The following is a 16,205-nucleotide window of genomic DNA, read 5'->3' on the forward strand; positions in this document are numbered from 1 at the left end:
GTAAATCCTAAGTATGTACTATGTTCCATAACATCTCACAGACCCACTCTGAAAAGTTATTTGACGGATCAGATTCCAACTTTTACTCACATCTTCCTATTTTCCTGGCCACAACTCTTGTGGTTGTTAGCTTACCCAAGACGATTTAGCGATCGAGTGTTCTTTGTATGTAGTTAACGAGTTTACGATGTATTTAACGATGTGTTTGTTGGGGTTTAACGTTTAGCAACCCCTCAGGCCAGTATGTACCACTTCCAAACCAAGAATCTTCAACAGAAGCAATCAGACTGTGTGTAGACTCACTGCTCATTTACCTAATAAGGGATAGATTTATCAAGCACAGGACATCCCCCTCAGGCCAGTAATAATAAGAAAATCTATAGACTTTATATTCTCTTTTACATACAGCCACAATTTTCATCACATGATCTGACTGTACAACAAAGCAACACTAGTATTTACATTTCATGCTATAACAGTTTAACAATTAATTTGATTCTAACAAGTTCTGTGGTTTTTCTGCAAGATACAGTGTAGCAGTCCTATTTATGCCAGTAATTAAAATAACAGGGCAGATCTGAGACATATGATAGAAATTATAGCACATTCAAAGATAGTGTTAAAGGGTTATTCTTCCCTAGATAAAGAGGCCAATCATCATTGTAGCAACTATTTAAGGTTTGTATTTCACAATAAGAAATGTTTTCAAGATAAAGGCAATCTATAGAGGTATTAAACTTCATATAAAGCCCATGTGGCAGAAAGAATAAATGAAAATTACAAGCTACATGTACATCTTCAAATGTAGCAACCAGTATATGTAGTTTAAATTAGTAAGATTATACCTTTACAAGAGTACATGAACAAAATTCATCAGACTTGAGATATTCACTTTATTTCATGAACATCTGAGTTTCTACCCCCAGTTAACCACAGTTTGACAATACAAAGCATTGCACTACATTGACTGCAATACAAATTTTATTCATGTTGGTGGAGCATGATTTAAAAACATGAAATTATTTCTCATCTCAAATATAGCGTTCCTTGTCAGGTCACTCAGCAATGGTCAAATGGGACAGATGTAAATGCACTGTATATTATATTGAGTAAAATATATTAGTTAATTGGAGTAATTCAAACTTTATCCAAGAAAAAGATGAAAATAATATATTAAAATACTGAAGTTTTAAGTATAAGAATACTTGGAAAACACCAAATCAAACAGTGGCGACAGTTAATTCATTTGTCAAGAACTAAAAAAAAAAGGAAATGGTTTCAACATACATATACATGTATCATCAGAAAATGGCATGTACCTGAAGTGAAATATAAAAAAAAACACTACCAGTTTACGAAGTAAATGTAGTTGCTGAAAAAATCTTGCCTTTAACCATAATCAAGTGACAAGTTACTGTACACCTACAACATATCTAATACACACAAAACAGACATAACTAGTTGGTGCATTGAAAGCATTCATAAAGGGGCACAAATTGTACCCTTTATTATATCACTTTTCTTGTGATAATCATGATTTGACATTATGTACAAACTAACAGATATATTTACAAAAAAAATCTGACACAGAATTAAATATACACCAATTGAATAATTAATCACATTTGAAACAAAAACAAAAAAGTTTACCATCATTAAAAAATAATTTATTCTGCAGATAAATCATTAACAAAGATGGCAGTGATAAAACTAAAAACCACAAAATGAGTTAAAACAACCTGAACACAAGATTGGTCTCACAAAAATTAAAGCTAAATACAGAATATGGACAGCATTGTGGATCATCTACATCTTTCTATCATGACAAATAATCCCAATCAACTCCTACCATCTTACAAAAAGAACTACATGCATGTGGTTTTGAATGTGATTCAAGGGCGGAAGGATGTAAATGTTACACAGAGCTGTCCATAGAAACTGTACATTTCATTCTACTAGAACAAAAACACTATACCACAGACAATTGATCTCATGGGTCAGTCAGCTAGACAAAGAACAGAAAGAGTAGTTTTCAGATGTTGCTTGGTTTAGTATAAACAGGAGTCTTCTAGATAAAAAGCAGATAAAAAATATACAATATTTTTTTAATTGTATTTTTTTAAACTGACAATAAACTGGAGTCTTACAACATTGTAAACGTATGGTTTTGTTTCTAGGATAAAAGCTGACTTCACATAACGTTTTTCAGTTTAAGACTTAAAACAACAATAGCTAATAATTTGCAAGTCATTCTGTCAAGTAGCTCACACAATTATTGGAGAAAATCTTTGTTTACATGTATATCAACTGCAATGTGAGAGAAGATCACATGGTTGAAATAATGGTCTTATCTACCATTTATTTCATAACAATAAGCATATGAAAGTTACCTTACTTGATTAAATTTATTTCATAAACTATTTACTGCCATGACCAGAAGTCATAAAGGGAGATAACTTCTATGATTAGCCTTAGACTAACATGGCCATGATTGTGAAGCTTTTTGACTTATTTTATTCATTTCACCAACATCTCTTTCTGTACACACCAAGTTTGCAACGAAACAAAAGCTCTCAAAAAAGGGAAATTAAACTAACCATTCACGAAACAATATTTCCCTGAAATACTATGAGTACAGAAAGAGCAAATGATGAACTTGTAATTCATGTCATGGCAATTTATTTGTCTTTATGGATCTTGACATTCCAGTTCTAAAAAGAATCAAACTGTAACTACATCACTGTTATGAAAATTATGATCTAAAAATAATATACAAAAACTTTCATATCCTTCCTGGATATCTATAAAAAAAAAAAAAAAAAAGATTAAAAAATCTAAAAATCATAACATTAACATCAATTACTGGTTGTCACAAACAGGATTCTTCCAACAATTAAAGATTTACTCATGAACAAACTCAAACATGTAAACATTGTAAAACGTTTTTTCCTTCTAACATTGAATTCTTATTGAAATATTAAATATTAGTTATGAGGGAAAAAAAGAGTAAGAAAATAACAGTTACACTGAATACATAGCAAAGAGAGAAAAGTTTGTAATATGAATAAGGTCAAGAAAAATATGTGTGCTTTCACTTAATTAACTAAACACCTACATGTATCTTTTTGCTAGTAATTTTTGTATCATTATCCAATGCATATAGAAACAATAACATATACAGAAATCTTGCCTTAAAGGATTGTTGAGCCATAATAATATAAATGAGAGATAAGGCTTGCCTTAGAATGAAAGAACTGAATTATTTTAAAAAATATTACTAGAAATTACAGTAAATATTTAACTTTCTCAATGATAATAAAAGTTACATGATAATGAGATTCAATAAAGCTGAATAGATTAAAGGAATATTTCATTTTTTTAGGTGTGAACCGCACTATTGCATACAGACAGAAACTGATTCCAAATGGTCAAATGTGCATAGCTATAAACAAATCAGATTGACTTACAACAAGCAGTTAGACCAATCAAGTTGACCCTTACAACATGCAGTTTGACCAATCAGGTTGATCCTTACAACAGACAGGTAGCACTTAAAAACAAAAATAAAAAAAACAATGGGACAATATATCACAAATGCATTATGCACTGGAGGAGTCTGATTCAATCAACAATAGTCGTCGTGACGACTGGGACCCGTTTTCTTTTTTTACTTGTTTTTTACTGTTACATGTACAGCCACGTTTCCGACACTTGTTGAAGCACATTGTACAACATTTAAGTCCACCCCTCATAGGCCAGTAACAGCAGAGACAAGGCAAACACAAAGCCATTAATGCCATACAAGTCCATCGTTTGAAACAGTTCGGCTGACTACAACAGGCACATGGATCCACCATGCAATCATAGTCTGCATCCTGTTCATCCTTCCCGCCACAATGGTAGAATAATGCCTGTACACAACAGAAGCAAGAACATGTCTCTACCACACACTGTCCACTTACGTGACATTCATCTCCACACAGCCACTTTGATGGTAAGTCCTGCGGTTCTGTACATGCACCACACCGACACTTGTGACACTTTTTACAGATAATTGATTCATCTTCCTCCTTAATAGGTTCCTTTTTCAATGGGGGAGAGATATTGTTTGATGTTGGTGCATTGATAATTGTTGTGTTTAATGGACGTAATGCACGAGTCCTATTGACCTGATTTTCCCGTATTAAAATTGATACTGTGCTGTTGCCATTTCCGCCAGGTTGCCCTGAGCTTATAGTCTTTAAATTCCCTGTGGGTTTTTGGCGTGGTGGACTCTCTATGTAGTCATTTTGAACCCTTGGGTGAGGACGTATTTGATCTAATGTAATAAATCCTCCGCTACCCGCATCGGGAGGCGGTAATTGTTGGCGCAGCTGTCGATTATTCGCCGATCTCATACCATCATCGCTCAAGTCATGGTTTTATTCACCTGGTATGTCTGAAATAAAAGAAATTTTTGTTTTTAATTACAGCTTAAAATTCTAAATGTCCAAAAATATAAGCATAAATGATTAATACAGACTCTTTTTATGACATGTTTTTTATTTTTTTTTATTTTTATGAATTTGAAAACATTTTTACATGAATTCTAATGTTGTTTTTTTCCAATCTGTATCCATCAATACAAGACAGTTATAAAAAGATATGTAAATAATGAAACATACAAATATACAAACTTTGCTTTTTATACATACACAGCTTAAAGTTTATTGGCAACTTTATCGTTTTTCTATTGTTCTTACTGCCTGATATTTTTTATCTCAGCCTACTGCAATGACTTAAAAAATATCAGCAATCTGCAATGACAATGTCACATCAAGTTGACGTTTCCAATGAACAGAAGAAAGTCAGCTTTGAACATCTTGACAGAACAGTACATCCTGCTCTGTCATATTCAATCTGATATTTTCTGTCTTCACTACAAAACTGTCATTATTTTGTATTTATAAATATTAGTACAAAAATAAACCCAACAAAACTATTTAATATCTGTGCCTCATGTTATAGAATTGTTATATACTTCTTATTCATGAACTAGTGACACATTTAGTTAAGACTCAAAAAAGATCCTAAATTCCATTCACGTTTAATTTATAATTAATGATTTAACAACTTTGTTCCAGATTCTTTAAATTATAGGATAAATTTGTAATGTGACGGAGACTTTTCTGGCCTAAACAAGTTCTACTTCGTAACAAAAAAGAACTTGGTCGTAACAAAATTGTTGATACTATAGTTGTACATGTTATTTGCAAACCCAAGAAAGTGAGAAACATTTACCATAAATATAACTACATTTTTTTATAATATTGATCATGCATTTAAAAATAATCATATACAGTGACAAGCTGCCACATAAGTTCCGCTTCGATTTTCTATTATAAATTTATATCAACATCTATATAAAGTTGGTGACTCAAACCACACGACAGATGTTTTAGTAAAATGCATTCTACTAAGGCTGGGCTCATAATACATTATATGAAGCATTAAATAGCCATTTGATAAGAACTTATAAGTACTTGTATGGGGGGTTCGTGCACCAGATAATGTTTATGTCAGCATTAATTTCAAGTCTTTATAAGTACTATTGATTTGTAAGTCATGTGTACACTTCATTAACAAACAAATTGAAGGTAATAAAACCAGGAAGTAAATCACACCTGCCTCTTATTCACTTCAAAGGTAATCAAAGACTAAAGTAGGCTGCCAAAATATCATCAATTGTAAAAGGTCAAGAATAAAATTGGTGAATTCAGTCATGACTTAGAAATGGTCTCACAACAGGCATTCTGTACATTGCATGAATTAAGTATTGGTTTTAGCAAACCACTATAATAAATTACAGCACTGAGCAGTGTTGTGAATTAAACTGTAAGGAACTTTTAATTCAGAATGTACCCTTGTTCTTTTGGGACAAAGCCTCACTTTGAAAGCGAGGTCATGCTGAAATGAATTTCCACCTCTGTAGACAGTAGTTAAAATTCAGTGTGTTTTTGTTTTTGAACTTACACTCCTTGTTTTTGTTTTTTTAATCAACATATGAAAAGAAGACTTAATGATGTGTATTCATTATGCAGGTTTTTCTCATAAGCACAAGTACATGTACATGTATATAAAATCTGCAATCTTCTAAATATGATGACAGACCAGTGTCACATCCATACCAATACAGTATGAAATTTTCAGTGCAATAAAGTGCTTATCAATTTTGTGACCTAAATGATGAAAGAAATATACAAGTACATGCACATGAAAACTTCTGTCTAACCCATCCACCTAAGTACATGTACATTTGTACAATAAAATCTCCTTTTAAGAAAGGATAGTTTGATATAAAACTATAAATAAACTAAGGATAAGGATCTCCCCACCACCAGTCCATATGACAAGGATCTCCCCATCCAGCATACGAATGCCCAAACCATACCTGTACATGTGTGTGTGAACAGCAGGAAAACTGCTCTAATGCCTTAAAGTAGGGCCTAGAAAAACTTAATGAGCATACCCTAATTCATTGCATCTTGATAAATCAGAAAATGAATGCACTGAACCTGCCAAAACAATGATGTCAAAAGTTTAACAAACACCATATTAACCAATTCAAAACAGACAGTCGAAAAACAACTATGTGTATAATAAATACTTGTGCATGTTTACTTAGGTTATTTACTGGACTACTTGCAATGCAAAGAAACATAAATTGGTTTGGTTTTAGCAGGTGCTGTGTTTACCAGTGTTCAAAATTCATTTATAACATGTTATAAATGAATTTTGAACACTGGTAAACACAGCACTTGCTAAAACCAAACCAATTTTACATCTTAAGTCCAAAAAGGTTTGGTTTAGACAGGATTCATTGTATGTTCAGATCATTTAACATTTTAACATTTTTTTTAATCTTTGAAATCTGCTAAAAATTTTGGAATGGGCACAGGGTAAAAGAAACCATACTTGTATTTTCAACTTAAGGTAGAATGGGATTAAAGAAATAAGAAATGGTTTTGGATACAAAAAAAAATATCAAATGTCAAAATTTTGGAAGAAAAAATTAGATCACAATAAAAATGTTTCCAAAGTGAATACTAACTTTACACAATTTAGTACTTACACTTTTGGATTTGTTCTAGCACAGTACACAATATAGTTGTAATAAGGATACACTCAGAGCATACATTTGTCATGCTACAAACATGTAATGTGACTGAAAAGTTAGTTTAAGTAGCAGGTTAACACTAAGGGTCACAAAAAAAAAGAACAAAACAAAAACAAAAGGGGCAAGGGAGAGGATTTTGTTTATTTTTAAAAATATTTCATTCTGAAACTACAAGTACATTTGTATTAACAACATACATGACTTGCTTTCCACTTTGCCACTAACAAACCATTGTATATAAAATCCAGTCAAGGTTATTCTTCATCATGACTTCCCTCCCAATTCCCTCAAAACCATTCTATCAAAAACTTCCCTCCCCATTCCCTCAAAAACATAAAATAACAGGAAATGAAACCTTTAAGCAATTCAAGAAAATGGTTAATTTGGAAAGAACAAAAATATTTGGGAAAGAGTAGATGATTTTCAAAGAGAAAATCTACAATGTACATGTGTACATGCTAAATTAAAATACACATGTAGATATGTGAGAGCTGAAAACCACCAATAAGCAAAGTGTACATGTGTATACATTTATACATTGTAACATTGTTTTAGAATTATTTTTTTCACACCTAATTAGCCTTCACTCAAGCATACTAAAATTCATAACTCAGAAACAAAAAAAAAAAAAAAAACAAACAAACAAAAAATTTATGGATGAAGCATGTGGCTGCATACATGTACTTGCTGACATGTACAAGAATGTCTACATCACAAATGTATATCTTTGAATTCAGTACTTGAAAACTATGAAACTGGTTTTTGCAAGGAGGAAGTACTTGTAAATTGAACATACCTGAAGGTTTTCATCAACTAATATGTTTGATATACTATGTACAGTATTTATTTCTATGGCTATGCAAGTTAATGAATTAGTACAAGTAGAGGTTTGTAATTCTACTTAAATCTCATTACTTGTAAAAACATTTCACCTTGACCTTAATTCACTTAACCTAAATAAAACCAATTCATAGTACATGTACATGTTCAGATGCATGTAAAGATGAAGAAAAAAATTGGTAGTCCTGTAGTTTCTACCACTTAAAGTAAAAAACCCAAGTTTTGTTTAAGTGCTCGTGTAACATTGACCCTTGAGAAGATTTATGCTTGTTTCATAGATATGTTCATAATTTACCCCCTTATTTACCACAAAGGAATACCACTAAAATCAGAGGCTCAGCTGAAGATGATCAGTTGTGGTAGTGTATTAGTAAACTGTACATGAAACTAAATCACAAGTTTCCTGTGTACCTTTGAGAATGAAGAATCCAGTAATGTTAAGAGTGATAAAAGAAATTTTTGGGTCTCCTCGTCTGCATGGAAACTTAAATACATGTATAAAGATAGAGAACTTGAGGTTCACAATGTTTGAAGAACTTTTGGTGATCCCTGAAAGTATTTACTATTTTGCACATATATCTAGTTTCACCATATCCCTCTAAATTCTACAATCTCCACACAGGAGATGGAGTATATGTCTCTACCCAACACAGAAGAGTCATCATTTCAGATTTCTGCACTGAATAGAATGTACCAAATAATTCTAGCAGTTAAATAACACTTCAATTATGTAAAAAAAAACATAGAATTAAATTATTGAAAGGATTCAAGATAGCAGTTGACACTGTAGTGACTGCTGAGAGACATTAAGGTTTAGGTTGATGGTAGTGTACATTATGTACATGTACATACATAAATACTGTATATCTAAAACATTACCAAACACCTTACAAAACTTATAAATGTAAATGAGATAATGTTTACAATGTACATGTATCTTTTAAAGGTCAAAGTCAAGCCTCATGATGACAGAACTACATGTACATGTATCTAATCCATGCCATACGTATAGTTAAATGTACATGTATTGCTAAATAAGAACTGACAGGTGTGAACTGACACACTTGTAATTTAATTAAAGCAATTTATTACATGTACATTTAGAAAGACAACCAGATTAATGAACCACTTGTAGTTTTTTCTGCAGCTTTCCAACCTTCAGTCAAGTTCAGTTTTAAGTACATTACATGTACAAGTAAGAGATTTCACAGGACTGAGGCCACATTTTAGTGGTCATTTCAATGTACACATGCATGTACTGCAAAAGAATTCTTAAATTTTAATTTCAAATGGAGTGAAAATTAGCCTATAGAGCAATGGACAAATCTCAAACTGTAACAAAATAATTCTCTCCTACTGCTTCCACTTGGGGCTTTGAACATGAACTAACTTTCAATTCAGTTTATCTCCCTTTGTAAGCATACAGTTCATTGTACATGTACATATACATGTAATGTATAAGAATATTAAGTAATTATCTACATTTTGTATTTTTATGCACATTAATGTACATTGTACATGCATGACATCATTTAACTTTCAATAAATTTCATCAGACCCCCCCCTCCCCACAAAAAAAAAGAAAAACACACTTTAAGAGGAGTTCTATGTGTATACTAAGTAAATTGACAGAAAATCTGACAAACAAGAATGGTAATCAAGATATAAGCATATTCTAATCCTTTTTAGTTTAAAATTCTCGATACATACATGTACATGTACAAATGTACTGCAGGACAAAAAATGATGTTACAATCAACATGAAATTACTGTGTTATTTTTTTTCATTTACAAGTGGGTGACAAAATGTTGTCCACAAATTCACTAATTGACATTGAATATACAGTCCATGTACATTACTATTATACTTGTACAACACATAATATTGTACATGTATACTGTATAAATTATATAGGTGTCCTTTTAAGATTTCCCATGACCAGTCATGTCAGTGAATGGTACAAGAACTTAAACAGATACATGCATTAAGGAGCCAGTCACATATTTCACTAGTAAAAATTCTTTAGGTCTTCCAAATAATATTGTTGCTATCCTCAATCCCCTCACAACTCAGCACAAATGGTAGAGCTTACAGTATTTTACTGCCATACAAATCAAATATCATTTCATATGATATTAGACTGATTGGCCTTGCTCATTGTTTTCACTTCATTAAAAATAAATTCATTGCCCTACCTATAGAGTACACATGTACCCACACTTGGCTTTGGTTAGGTCCCGGATTTATTAATTGAAGATTCACAATGTACTCCATATATATGTACACTGTACTGTATTTATATGTACACTGTATTTTATAAATTGAGCTTATATTTTTTATCCCATAGGTGTTGTTATCTCTTCAACAAACCCATTCTTGTTATAATTGTACTTTAAATGGGAGCAGTTCATTATTCCAATTTTTTCATTGAATACAGTAAACTAGTACAATTCAGAATTGTTGTTCCGAGGTTACTAAAGAAATTTATTGAAAGGAACCATTTTCAATTTCTGTCAAAGAAATAATATTATTTAAGAATTAGGAAGTATGTAACATACACAGAATTTTTATATAGTTCAGGACAAGAGCCCAGTTCAGATGTACATTTGTACATCTACATATGCAAGTACAAATGTATAATAGTGAAAATGGTCCCAGTAAAAGCTACATAATCTTTTATTTAAAGTTAATCAACACACAAAAACTTTATAACAGTGCTTGTATTAGTTGTTAAAGAAATCTTGAGAAAGAAATGTTTCTCTGACTCTTAAGATGTCTTAAGGCTTATAATCTAATGTTTGATAACAAATCTGAATATGACTTCCATATCCAAGAGCAGATAGCCAATTAACTCATAAGGTTCCCATTCCCAAAAACATTGAAACATTATTCTAGTTCACAACTTTAAAATACAAAATTGTACATAAGGTGAAATTTAAAATTTAACAGTAATTAATGTGCATGTACATTGTATATTTGTATAATTTTACACTTACTGAATAGTGAACAGTGTATAGTCAGTGCATTAATATTACCATTATAGCCTTAAACATCAGATCATCTTTTTCACATTCATATACAAGATGATGAGTGTACACAAGTTGAATTAACAAATTAATACATGATTAATACCATTTTTCAATATATTTTCATTATAAAGGCAGTTTTTTTTGGGGGGGTGAGGGGTGTGTCTCTTTTTTTTTTTTGGGGGGGGGTGGTGTGTCACAAGCTTTACTTAATATTTCAGGATTAAGTTTGAGTAAGAGTAAATGATAATGCAGTATAGATCTGTATATTGCCCCTTTTTGTGATTATGGGTTAATTAAGTTGAAATAAATGTTGTCATGTAGTAAATTATTCAACTTTGAAGTATTATATATTGTTTCAATATAATTGGATATGTATTCTCATTGTGTTAAGCTCAATATAGGGAAAAATAATTGGAGACATTTACCTGTATACAAGAAAAAAAACATCACAACGTGAAATTCACTGACAAATCCATTCTTCAAAATATATTCTTGGTGTTTTGGATGGAAATTTTGTAAATCCGAACTCTGAAACACACAGAAATGTAGAATTAGTTAATTCAAATCCGAAGTTGTAACGGAAATTAAGTGATCATAAAGTAATCCACATCTGGTTAATAGAATCACTCCTTGATCGGCCTACTTTTCCATACTCCGTATTATAATCCGGGAAAATAAACCATCCTATTCGGAAGAGTAACACAAATCCTATCGACAATCAATCCTTAAACACGAAAAGTGCGATGTTAAACTATCACATGCGAAAAAAGAATCCCTTACGAAAATGTGTATTCCCGCTCAGTAAAACATCACTGCTTTCCACCAGCGATACACGACACACATAATTTTAGCCGCAGCCAGCTACAACGTAATTATGAATGAAGCAGAAATGGACCGTTCTTTCCATATAAAACAAGCAATACTTCGGAATATTTTACATCCAGCAATTAGAATGCATCATATATTTGTCACTAAGAACTGTTTCATAGTGCTATTTTGTCAAATTCTTACCTTACGCATGAAAAAATCCCTATTTGGTTTTAGTGCCGTAACCCAACACGTTGACCTCTGTGGAAGAATCTACTCTAATTAGCGTAGGGGTAGGCAGGTTTTAATAAAACACGTGATCCCAGAAATTCATTCATTACCTGGCGCATTAGATCCGCTGAATAAACAACCTATTTTCGCATGAATGAATATACACAGAGACGGTATTCAATGAATATTGATTCGCCCAATCGTCACAGTTATATGATATTAGGAATAATTTATCAATGAATTCGCGGAATTTTCATTTTAACAGACCTATGTAACTACCTTAAAGAAAAAACGGGCAAAAAGTATATCATATGGTGAAGATCTGTGCACTTCCAAACACGACCGCGAACAGAGAAGGTCTGAAAAAGAGACCATTTGTAGTTGGGATATTTGGTACTATTGTCTGAATTCTCAGTATTATGGTATAGTATGAAGGTCTGATTGACCGATAGGGTCCCGGAGACTGAGAACGGCCAACCTACCGGACCGCGGAAGTTTAAAACGAAATCATTTATAGCTGGGATATCTTGTTATATTATCTGAATTCTCAGTATTACTGTATAGTATAAAAATCCGGTTTTGAGGGTTGGAATACCCCAGCATTCTCTGAGTACGAAAGGTTGGCCCAGGCTACACCACAGTGAACCACCCTTTGTTGGAAAATTTTGATAGTTTTAGATAAATATGAGTAAACAATAGCATATCTTCATCTTCTTCATTGATACAGATGCGACATCCCAAGACATCTGTGAACCTATATGATCCTCTTTAAAAAAATTGGATTGATCCTCCCGAAAAAGTTTTAAAAATTTGAAATAGCTTTGTCGAGCGCCTAAGACTAATATGTAGGACGGTTCAGGGACAAAATGCAGAGACGGATATGTCAGACACTTTGAAAAGGAGGAGTACCAGCCGGTGTTCCTCAGAAAAAGGGCGGGTGCTATAGCGTATTATTTGCAATTTATTTTTGTCAATTTTACACATGAAAATTGCAACTTTTCCAATCAATAGCGGGTGTCAACCCCCTGCATCGCCTCTGGATCTGACACTGAAAAGATAAAATACCATCACTTTCCATCGATGATGGCCAATTACTTTAAAATACCAGTCTCTTAAATATATTCGTCCACTTTTCATGGGTTAATTTAAAATTCCTAAGCTGATCCAGACAGCTCGGAATAAAGGAACCCTGCATCGGCCCAACTCCGGATGCTGACATTCGCTATGCAACTGGAAGCCATGTTGTTTCGGAATGAGAATAGTATACATCACCAAAATAATGGAGTTGTGTTATTATTAAAAACATATATAGTGGTGGATCCAGAGATTTCAGGCTATAAATTTTCCAACAAGGGGAAGAGGGACATTACTAACAGAATCCCCGTAAGGCGCGGTCGTGCGAGATCCGTAAGGATAGTCAAGACCGTAAAAACACACATTCATCAAGAGGGTCTGCCACTGAGATCTGCGTTAAGAATTCTTTGGTGATTTTATTTGAAAAAAAAAGTGAATCCTGACTTCCTGTTATTTCTTACACCTGTGTATAATTGCAACACCTGCGTACGTGTCGGATACCCTGACCCATTAGATTGAAGGGAGTGACAACAAGGGGTTACATAATTATAATTCAAACCTTCAATTTATCACAAAACTAAAATATCCCACGATATTGTATCGAATCACAGGAAGTCGTTGCAATTTTAAACAAAAAAACTTTATTATAATGAAAATGGCTTGCCTGTCAAAAATGTCACGCAAGATAAAATTATTGGAATTTTATTTTGACCTAGAACATTATAATGATTTTGTTAAAAAGGATATGATCTGTACAAGCGCGGTGCATTGTCATTTAAAGTGAACTAGTCACCTTTTATTCTATAAATCTGAAATTTTAATCCGTTGCACGTGCAGTGAATACAATTTCTCGGCAAGGTATGATCATTGTGTATTGCCGCCACTCATGGCCACTGTTTGTTTACGGTAATGAAAGATTCGTCCCATTTCCAATTCCGTTTGCATTTTTGACATGTAACAAATGGAGTCACTCATACTTCTGGATCTTACATTCATCGGTGCATTGGAACTCAGTCGAAATTTTTTTAGTAATAAATGGTCACACAATAGGAGTAGCACCCCTCGCTGGACCATTTTAATCAAACACATGTTATTTTAAGAATAATGAATGAGTGAAAATTAGCCACGTTTAAAGGGTAAAAAGGAACTACATACAAACAAAATAGAAATAAAAGGTAAAAAAAATATATAAATATACAATTAAAGAAAATTAGAATATGGGCCCCTGTTATTTTAGACTACTACTGTTTTGCTCAGCTACACCTTCATTAATTTGGATATTTTATATCTAAATCAAACCGATCGCTTTCTCTGTCCATAGGGACTTGCTCTCATGTTCAAATATGCAGCTCGACTGTTTATATGCTGCATATGTGGTCATGATACTAGTAAGACAGATAACTTCTCGGATTTGCACAACCACTGCAACTAATTTCGCCAATGTTATTGTTCGTGTTAGTCTCTTTGGTCCGTGTTTCGTCGATCTTTGCATTATCAGTAATTTGCAACGCCTTTTACATGTTACGACTAGTCTGAGTTTAACTGCAACTGATACTATTGTGTTACTTGTACAGGATATGAGGGTATATAAAGGCTTAAAATAATGCGCAACGAGAATAAGGACATTCAGCTGTCGTGACTTAAAACACATGAAATTGCCAATGACCGTGAAACATACACAATTTCTTCTAGTTCTATATTCCGATTATTTCGTAACACATATAGCTACTTAAGCAAATACATATATGTCCTGATTGCATCTCTTGTCGTTTTTTTACCAAGCCTGGCGCCTTTAACGAATTATACTGAACAACAAAATCATTTGTGAAAAGAATAATATTTTCCCACGAGTCCTGTGTTCTGTGTTGCATTGACAGAAGGCTATTTATGTTGTCAAGTTTACCTAAATCCTAAAAAATTAAAATTTGAATTTCCTATTGTGAAAAATTGATGCGACAGGTTTTAAAAAAATTCTCAAGCATTGAATGGTCTGCTCCGGCATTGGACACCACCTGTTCGTATTGATTTTTCGTGTGACTTTTTGCCGTTTTACCTTAGTAAGAAATAACTATAATATCACTTAATAGGTAGCTGTCAAACTATTTCACCTTCGGCTGTATCCAATCATGACTTTTTCGTTGAATTGGTTCACGAGACAGGTGTTTGGTGTAGCAAAGGTCGGGGACAGTGGCGTGGGAATGGAACGTGGCAGATATATGGTGGAGTAGTTACTAAAGAAGCACGCGCGCACCTGCTCCCCACAGCAGACGATGATCGAATAGTTGATTTCTATTCGACAAAATGAGCATGAATGAAAGTACATGTTTACTATTATACCCATGGTAATGATCAAATCTCGTGTTACAATCGTATTTTGATTTTCCCACGGTATTCAGTGACTCCTAGTGCTTTAACCAGGCGTATTCTTCGTAAGAACAACGACAGGACTTTCACCCTTTTAAACACTGCCCCAGGATGGTTGTGTCATAATAGAATTAATGTTTTAAAGAAGTTTTGACGGCTTATTTCCTGACACGAGATACAAATGTAGTCGCCATACTCACGAACAGAAGAATGACACGCCTTTAGGCTCACCGATTGTAACGCAAAAAACAGGATTCAGATAAGGACAAAGGGACCACGAGAAAGGGACAAGACATAATTTAGTATAATCCATACAACTGCTACTTGGCACAATTTAGCTAGCCAAAGAGAGTGGGGCAACCAAAAGCCGAAAATCAGTACGACTGTATTGCCTTAATAATCACCACAGACATCTCAAAAACTACTGCTTGAAACGCATACAGTCGAATGAAAGTTAATGAATGGAGAGTAGTAAATCCGGGGTCCTGGAGTAAAGTTAATTCCGTGTATTTAACAGGGCCCTGAAAATGTTATTAGTAATCGATTTTACAAAGGTGATAGCTGACCTTCCTACATATATGACTATACATCAGTTCTATAGTAATAAAGCTTAAATGCAGTAAATGTGCCTTTTCCGAGTTTTATTGTACTAACTAGAAACCGTATATATGCAAAAGATTGTATGAAACAAAAAGTAAAGACA

General features: G+C 33.1%; 1 protein-coding gene across 1 annotated transcript; it reads right to left on the minus strand.

Moving 5' to 3' along the window:
* Positions 1-380: 380 nt before the first annotated feature.
* LOC148604317 (protein sprouty homolog 2-like) lies at positions 381-12,121 on the minus strand. The gene is made up of 3 exons (XM_088548188.1): positions 12,038-12,121; positions 11,452-11,554; positions 381-4,438 (listed from the first exon to the last, which is right to left on the minus strand). Exon 3 carries the CDS (start codon positions 4,395-4,397, stop codon positions 3,600-3,602), a length of 798 nt encoding a protein of 265 aa, XP_088404314.1. The 5' UTR covers positions 4,398-4,438; positions 11,452-11,554; positions 12,038-12,121; the 3' UTR covers positions 381-3,599.
* Between the last annotated feature and the right edge of the window lie 4,084 nt (positions 12,122-16,205).

The sequence above is a fragment of the Perna viridis genome, chromosome 10 (genome assembly GCF_037379345.1).
Source record: "Perna viridis isolate PV_CMFRI_1.1 ecotype Kerala chromosome 10, ASM3737934v1, whole genome shotgun sequence".
In the NCBI taxonomy this organism is placed as follows: Eukaryota; Metazoa; Mollusca; class Bivalvia; order Mytilida; family Mytilidae; genus Perna; species Perna viridis.